We start from the raw sequence: 7,979 nt of genomic DNA, 5'->3' as shown, positions 1-7,979 counted from the left end.
TGTTTGGCGGGTCCGGGCTGGGGATTCGAACCCGCCACCTTAGGTGTACGTGGCTGGCGCCTTAGCCAGTTGAGCTATAGGCGCCGAGCCCAAAGATCTTCTTAATAACACTATTAAGGGTTGGGTGGCAGGTCTCTAAACAAGTATGTTGTATTTACCTGGGTTTGGAACCCCCAACCTGTGGGAACTTATGCTATCTCTAGATTTCATTGAATTAGACAATACACAGCTGGTATTTGCTGCAGAAGTTTTTGCTTGCTTGATGTGTGGGGAATCTATCTTGTGAGAGTATAGTGGGAGAAACCGACTTTGCCTTTTCTATTGCATCACAGTTCCATGGTTGACTCCTGCTGTTAAAAATAGGAACTTGGCTTGATGCCCGTAGCTCAGTGGTTAGAGCACTGGCCACATGCACCAGGGCTGGTGGGTTCGAACCTGGCCTGGTCCTGCTAAACAAACGAAAATACCTGAACAACAACAACAAAAGTAACTGGGCGTTGTGGTGGGCTCCTGTAGTTGGGAGGCTGAGGCAAGAGAATTGCTTGAGCCCAAGAGTATGAGGTTGCTGTGAGCTGTGACATCATGGCACTCTACTGAGGGCATCATAGTGAGACTCTGTCTCCAAAAAAAAAAAAAAAAAAAATCGCTTGAATCCAGCTGTCTTGATGTTAAGAGTGTAGACATGTCATCATCTCCAAATCTGTTTTGTTCCCAGAGGCTGTTAGTTACCTTAATGCTGAAGAGCATAGTTGTGTATCTAGACAGCTTAGGCTCTGGAGGTGGGGCAAGTGTCCCCTTTTATAGTCATAGGTCTCTGGTGTGGCTTACAGCTATTGCCAGTGGTAGAGAATGGAGCTAGAAAGAGCTTCTCCAAACCAAATACGTTTTGCTCTCCAGGGTTCCTTCCAGCTCTTCAAAGTCTATAACTAAATTCTGAAATGCTGGGATTATGCAAGGAAGGCAGGGTCCTGTGGGTTGGTAAATGATGCCCCCCTTGGAATCTCCTCTCAAGCAGAGTCAGGTTATTTATATGCAGCCAGAACCAACAGCATTAATGAGAGATGTGAGAATGTGAGGTAAAAGATTGTTACATGATCTGATTGATCAGAAGTGCTTGCCATTTGGAGATTTTTCTGACATTCACGGTTTTGATTCTTAAGAAAGAGCCCTGAAAGTAGTAATGTGTATAACTAAGTCTCAGATTTAAACACCCTACATTTGGAGACGAGCCTGCCTCACCTCTAGTGAGCCCAGTGGATGGCTACACTTTGGCTTGGCTTTGTAGTGCTAGACTAATCTCAACAAAAAGGACAATTTTTATTAGAGTGCTTAGGCATTTGTGCTGTATGGGAAGTTTGAGGTCTTTGGACACATTCTGATGGATATCAGGAGTATCGTGTCCTGACAGTTTGATTGTGAGTTGAATGGACAAGTAATTAAGCATACTGGCTTTTGTTTGGATTAACATAAGATGTTAAATTGTAATATGTTAGCTCATACATGAATAAAAAACTCAATACTGCATGATTACATCATGGGGAAACATAGAGGGTCTTTGTCTCTCCATTCAAATATATATGTATATATTTTTACAGTTGTTTTTGAATTTTATTTTAGGCAAAAGTCAACAACTCTAGTTTAATTGGAGTGGGCTACACTCAAACTCTGAGGCCTGGTAAGTATTCTTGATCAAGTAGGATTGTTTTGACAGTATTTTAGAATAAGCTTTCATTCCTTAGCTTCTTATTTTGGAAACCTTTCAAGCATAGAAAAGAGTTATAAGAAGAGTGCAATAAATACATACTTATCCTTAACCTTTGCCACAAGTTTTTGTTCCTTTTTTGTTTTGTTTTTTGCTGAGCCATTTGGAACTTGCATCTATCATGGCATATCCCCCAGATAGTTCTCCATTCCCTATTAATTTTCTTCTCTTGTGTCTGAAATATCTTGTATATCTTTATTTTATCAACGTTCACTCATTAGTTCTGTGTGTAGTCTTGTTTACTTTGCATATTATTTAGAACCTTACTGTGTTCTTCAGAGCAAGCAGCTCTTCTTAAACTTCAGTGTGTGCTTTACTCACCTTCGGAGTCTTGCTGAAAAGCAGATCCTGATCTGGAAGGTCTGGTGTGAGAGAGCTTCTTTACTTCTAAGGAGTTCCCAGGTGATGGCTGATTCTTGGGCCATTCGACCCAATAAGGTTCTAAATTACCAGGAACATTTCTCCTTCCAGTAGGGTTTTCCCTCAAACTTTGACTATTTTGAAACCTAAAGAAAAGTCAAAAGAATGGTACAGTGAACAATAATATACTCTTTCCCCACATTCACCAATTAGAATATTTACCGTATATATGGTTTTTTTTTTTTTTGTGAGACAGAGTCTCACTTTGTCACCCTTGCTAGAGTACCATGGTCATGGCTTACAGCAACCCCAAACTCTTGGTCTCAAGTGATTCTCTTGCCTCAGCCTTTCAAATAGCTGGGGCTGCAGGTGTAAAGCCTGGCTATTTTTCAGAGACAGGGGTCTCACTCTGGCTCAGGTTGGTCTCAAACTTGTGAACTCAGGCAGTCCACCTGCCTCGGCCTTCTAGAGTGCTAGGTGTGAGCCAGTGTGCCTGCCCTTTTTCGAATACACTTTGAAAAATAATATATTTTGTGGACATAGACACATCAGCCCTAGCATACAGATTATAAGACATTAACATTTTTATGCTTTGTGACTTGGTGCCTTAACCTAGCACCAAGGGTGCTGCTTGTGTGGTGCTTTCCCAGCCCAGTTTTTCTGATGTCTCAGATCTTTCCAAGCACCCTCTGGTGGCTGTTTGGTCAACTGACAGGCAGGCTCTGGGTGGTTATTGAAGAAGACTGAGACTGGTGTTTCAGGCATGTCATGGTGGTTTGCTTTTGTTTACAGGTGTGAAGCTTACACTGTCTGCTCTCGTAGATGGGAAGAGCATTAATGCTGGAGGCCACAAACTTGGGCTTGCCCTGGAGTTGGAGGCTTAATCCAGCTGAAAAGTAACATTTGGGAATGGATATCAGAAGATTTGGCCTTAATATATTTCCATTGTGACCAGCAGGCTCTTTTCTCCCCAAGAAGGTGATCAAAACAAAGGATGATCAAACAAGAGCTGTATTTTAAATATTTAGACAGTTACTTGTTAGTTGGTTTCTAGTTGAATTGGTTATCTATCTAGTTACCAATGCTGCAGTCGTGCAGTCACCTATACATTATTTAAATGTATTTAACTGTTAAATGCGCTACCCACCAATAATGAAATAGACCTTTATGAAAACTGTGCAATTGTGTGCATGTTTTTTATGTTCCTTTAAACACTGAATATTGCCAGTGAATGAGATGGATCAGTGGATGTTTTAAGATGAGGTTAAAACATTTTTGTTAAATTCAGCCATCATTAGAATTACTTTTGGTATCCCAGAACATTACAAATTATGAATAAAACAAATATACATTATTAATGACTCCAAGTATTTGCAAAGTTAAAAAATTTTTGCCAGCTAGGGGATCAGATCTCCCCAGTATCTAGTTAATACGTTATTTTCCTGGTGAGCATTTTGCTCTTTACCTAAATCTGTGCCACAGAGCCCTCTGTCTTTAGAATAATGCCATGAATTTTTAAATTAAGACTACAATAAAACAAGAAGATACATGCTTTTATACTTTTCAGTTTGTAAGTTTGTGCAGAACTACATTGTATCATTGTATCAACCAGGAGGAGTTGGAGAATAAGTGACAAAGGCAAATGAAGGCCAGTGCTGAATGTTACAATGAGAGTAGGTGTAGAGATACAGAGCAAGTAGTGTCAGTAATCTAAGGGACTGTGGGGGCTGGAGGGTGTATACGGGTCCTACTGAGGGTCATTACTCATTTTCTTCCAAGCATACACTGAAAAGCTGAGCCTAAGTGCTCAGAGACAGTCCCTTCAGGCCATCTGCCCATTGGCCTTCGCCTGGACATGAGTGGTAGACACTAATAGATGATTCTGGTTGGAAAAAGCAGTAAAGAGCAAATTTTCTTTTGGGAGAAGATAGTTTGAAGAAAACCTCTCCCTTAACAAACTGTTCAACACATTTGTAATACTAGACCTGAAGAATGATTTGGAGCTTGACAGGCCTCTTCAGACATGTGACTTATGATAGACGGTTAGAATTTGAACCAACGTGTTTGAGTCAGGATCTATTGGGTAGGTAAGAAGAAAAACTGATAAGATGTCCATGGAAGTTAAATGTGATACATAAGAGAAATGTTAGGTAGACCAGATAACTTTAAGCCATTGCTGGAAGTGCCCTGCAGGGAGGAAACCTGATCTCATAGCCTGCTTGCCCCCAAGTTAACCAACCAGTGGTCCTCCTGGTCAAGGATCTGCTTAAATTGGAACTATTTACCCATGTGTACCCTGATACGCTTTTATGAGTTCAGAGAGAAAGGGGTATGTTTACAGCCAGGTCCCTAACAATTGTCCAGAATGCTAGGCATGTCCCAGGAGTTAGAAGGATTCTGAAAATCACCAGCTGTGGCTGCCTGTGGCCTTCAGCAATTCTTGTGTAACACTTCCACTACCGGGGCTGTAGCATTGTATTTTAATGTTAATGCAGTTTCTGCCTGAGGCAATATTAGTGGCCAGAACCTCTTCCTGTGGGATGGAGAGATTTAAACAGCTAAGCACCTGGTTGGAAGGTGCTCAATAAAGCCTGGCTCCCTCTCCCTTAGTAGATGAAGACAGAAGTTCTTTTTATCCTTTTCTAGGGAACATGCTAAAAATTGCCATACATAGGTCTGTTACCTATAGGCCTGTCTTCACACCTCCCTGGCCAGTGATCTTTCTCACCTTCCTTTAGGACATAAGGGGGAGGGCAGGATATACACATATTCAAGCTTGAGGTCCTCAAGTTTTAGGGCCTGGTTCCTAGAGTTGCTGTCCATTGACTAGGGCCTCTAGCACAGAGGTGAGTTCTGTCAGAACTGTGTAATCTATAGAAGTACTGACAACCTGGTCCCTTGCCCAGGTGGCGCCACCAATCCCAGCTGCACCCAACATGAACTTCAGCTGCCCTGAGAGAGACCAAACTATCCTGTTCCCAGCCCTTGTCTGTGAAATGGAGGTGAACTTGCAGAGCTGAGGTGCCTGCCTGTTTATTGCATGTGGCCCAGGCAATTAAAACTTGATAACCTGCTTCCTGCCCGCTGGAGGTTCCTTCAGGGGGGCCATAGGACTAGCATGAGGAGGTTCTCAGGACTTCTCCAGCAAGGGCAAGACCTGCTTTCATTGAGAAGGTTGCACTGGGCCTGCCTTCCCTCCCCATTCAGCACCAGGTACCGACGCTTAGTTCGCGTGTCCCAGCCCCACTTTATTGTCGGGTTTCAAACTCTGGATCAATGTCTCGGCTTCCGGGTTCCTTCCCTCTAGCCCACTGGCTAAGGGCCAGCCCTAGATTTTGAAGGCCAAGGTGAGACCGTCGCCCAGCGGCAGGAGGCTGATGTGGACCCTGACATCCCGCCGGATGCGCTCGTTTAGGTTTCGCACGCACTCGGTCACCTCGTCCCCCTGCAGAGGCTGCAGCACCTCTCCGTGCCACAGAACCTGTGGAGGGGGGCAGCCGTCAGGAGGGGCGGGCCAGAGCTTCCGACGAAGGTCCTGAAGGGAGGAGCCTATGGATGACTGGGCGGGGCATAGGGCGGGGCAAGGGGGTAAGACTGGGACCCCGCCCGGAGAGGGGACTTGCTCCGTACGCTGACTACTGCTAGGACGCCTCCGGGTCGCAGCAGCTGCAGGCACCGCTCGTAGTAGGCTGTGCAGTTCTTCTTGTCCGCGTCTACCACCGCTACATCGAACGTGCCGGCCTCGCCGGCCGCCAGCAGCTCGTCTTGTAGGGGAGGGAGGCAGATGGGGCTGAGTGGGCAGTCGGCGGCCGGAATCCCTGCCCAGCTGGCTCGGGTGCTGTGACGGATGGCAGCCGGCTGGGGCGGGCCACTCAGGACACCGGCCCTGCCACCCCTTCATGCAGCCGCATACCATGCGGTCAGGAGGCCGCAGTGGGGGCCCTGTCAGTTCCCTGTGCCCGCCCAGCACACCGGGTCACTAGCTCGCGCCCAGTGGCCCAGTTTGGGAACTAGCACCAAGGCCCTTCCTGCTGCGGTGCTCACCCAGGGTCTCCAGGGCAGGCTTCAGCCGAAGGTCGATCTTGTGCTCCATCTCGGCCTACGGAAGGAGCAGGGTCAGTCAGCGTGCCCTCTGGCCAGAAGCTGGCGGGCCCAGGAGATTGGGACGCTCACCTGCTTCCACAGCGGTCGCCCCAGCTCCGGGAGCCTCGCGTCCACTTCGCAGGTCACCACACGCCCTTCTGGGGGCAGCGCCAGGGCCAACGCCAGGGCGGAGTAGCCTGTGAAAGTGCCTGGGGACCGGGACATGGATAGGTTCAGCCGAGAGGTGGGGACCCGGAGACTCGGCCCCAGGGATGCCCGCGGCGCACCCTACCCAGGTCAAGCGCCTTCTTGGCCTTGATGAGCCGCGCCAGGTTGGCCAGAAGCTGGGCCTGCTCACAGGTCATCATGGAATCGCCCTGCGGCTGCTCCAGGGTCAGCTGTGTGCACGGAGAAGGTGACACCAGTGCTGCCAGTCATTACCCCACCCCCAGCCCTAGGTTCTGAAGCCCCTGAGGGCGTGGCACTGGGTGTGGCTTGGGAGACCGGCCCTCGTAATGCCCGCCGCGCCCGCCCCGCCCAGGGAAGCCGGAAGCCCGGAGAGGCCGCAGCCCTGCCAAAGGTGACAGCCACGTGGGCCCCCTCGGGTCCGCCCCCTGCCGCCCTGCTGACCAGCCGCAGGCTCCGTAGCGCCGGGTGCTCCCGCATGGAGCGGCTGAGCACATACTGCCACAGGGGGTCGTCCTCGCGCGGAAGCAGGCGCTGCTGTCGTTGGAATCTCCACGGGGGCCACCGCCTCCCTGCCAGGAGAGTGCTGGGTCAGGGCTTGCGGCTCCCGGGTGCCCGGTGGTTACCCAGAACTGCAGCCGCCCGCGTGGACTCGTGGGTTCTCCTCCGCACCCTCCGTCTGCTCCCGCCCGCCCGCTGGGGCTCTGCGGAAGGTGCCGCAGCCTGGCCCTGCTCACCCAGGAAGAGGCCGGTGGCGAAGGCAGCGCCCAGCGCGGCCGAGCCCAGGGCCAACGCAGCGGGCACAGAGAGCCGGGGGACCGGCTGGGTCATGGCGCGGGGAGGAGGCGGCCGGAGATGGTGGCGCGTCACGTGCTCTGATGCTACTGCTTGCAAGGCCCGCCCGGACTCCGCTCCACCTGGTCTGGGCACTGCCCTCGGAGCCACGGCTTCGGGCACCATCTGGCGGCCACAGCGCCCAACTACAAGCCCTGCCGATGAGAGCCGGGAGTCATCTGGTGGCTGTGCACAGAACTGCGCCCGGTTGTGGAGCAGGTCCAGCGCCCAGCTGTGGGTTGTCTCGCCGGCGCCTGCGGTCCCAGAGCCTGGGTCCGGGAGCACAAAACTGATGCTCGTCCTGGCTATGTCTTTTTCTCCTCGCTACTATTTCTGCTGAGGTTCCCCTGCAACGTGTACTTGTGTGTGTGTGTGAGAGAGAGAGAGATAGAGAGAGAGAGAGAAAGGAGGGTGTCAGTGTAAGTTACCAGATACACCTTGAGCACAAGTGATACACACTGAAGGACCCTGAGAGGGACTGAGAGGGTTAGGGATGCCTCCTAGGGGAGACACAAAGGGAGCCAGGTTGAATGAGTGAAAGATCTGGTTTGGGACCCACAGCCTGGAGACAGGGTTCGTGGACCCTGGGGGCAGACCTGGTTAATGGGGAGCTGCGAACTTATTCTTGGTGGTTAGAATCCTGGCCTTGGGTGGCGGGCAGAAAAGGGTGTGTGATCTTCAGCCTGTTGGTCTTACTGAGCCTCAGTTTCCTTTTGTAAATAGAGACCACAATCTTTTTTTTTTTTTTTTTTTT

The 7,979-nt window shown here is 49.8% G+C and overlaps 2 protein-coding genes across 4 annotated transcripts in view; one reads left to right on the top strand and one right to left on the bottom strand.

Annotated features, from left to right (window-relative positions):
* Positions 1-3,474, top strand: part of VDAC2 (voltage dependent anion channel 2) — a 22,127-nt gene extending 18,653 nt beyond the window's left edge. For both annotated transcript variants that reach the window (XM_003783524.2, XM_023509638.1), the window contains 2 exons: positions 1,618-1,675; positions 2,915-3,474. In XM_003783524.2, coding sequence (XP_003783572.1) covers positions 1,618-1,675; positions 2,915-3,006 — 150 coding nt within the window. In that variant the 3' untranslated portion in view covers positions 3,007-3,474. The remainder of the gene's footprint in view (positions 1-1,617; positions 1,676-2,914) is intronic.
* A 1,875-nt stretch (positions 3,475-5,349) lies between these two features.
* COMTD1 (catechol-O-methyltransferase domain containing 1) lies at positions 5,350-7,347 on the bottom strand. Of its 2 annotated transcripts, none has more exons than XM_023509637.1 (7): positions 7,129-7,347; positions 6,836-6,963; positions 6,498-6,603; positions 6,296-6,414; positions 6,167-6,221; positions 5,746-5,886; positions 5,350-5,603 (listed from the first exon to the last, which is right to left on the bottom strand). In XM_023509637.1, the coding sequence occupies exons 1-7, from the start codon at positions 7,220-7,222 to the stop codon at positions 5,371-5,373; spliced, it is 876 nt and encodes a 291-aa protein (XP_023365405.1). In that variant the 5' UTR covers positions 7,223-7,347; the 3' UTR covers positions 5,350-5,370. The 2 variants fall into 2 exon arrangements, with proteins under 2 accessions (XP_023365405.1, XP_003783571.1); XM_003783523.3 differs by having other exon boundaries at positions 5,753-5,886.
* Positions 7,348-7,979: the final 632 nt, after the last annotated feature.

Source organism: Otolemur garnettii, unplaced genomic scaffold (genome assembly GCF_000181295.1).
Source record: "Otolemur garnettii isolate 467f Iridium unplaced genomic scaffold, OtoGar3 scaffold00008, whole genome shotgun sequence".
NCBI classification, from domain to species: domain Eukaryota; kingdom Metazoa; phylum Chordata; class Mammalia; order Primates; family Galagidae; genus Otolemur; species Otolemur garnettii.
The sequence above is the reverse complement of the archived record's forward strand: the minus strand, read 5'-3'. Positions and strand labels throughout refer to the sequence as shown.

Excerpts from the sequence above, each read along its gene's own strand:
- COMTD1 (XM_023509637.1), bottom strand. The coding sequence starts at position 7,222 with ATGACCCAGCCGGTCCCCCGGCTCTCTGTGCCCGCTGCGTTGGCCCTG. Across the intron at positions 6,415-6,497 it reads CAAGAAGGCGCTTGACCTGG|GCACTTTCACAGGCTACTCC; the intron begins GTAGGGTGCGCC and ends CCCGGTCCCCAG. Across the intron at positions 5,604-5,745 it reads AGCAGTAGTCAGCGTACGGA|GTTCTGTGGCACGGAGAGGT; the intron begins GCAAGTCCCCTC and ends CCCCCTCCACAG.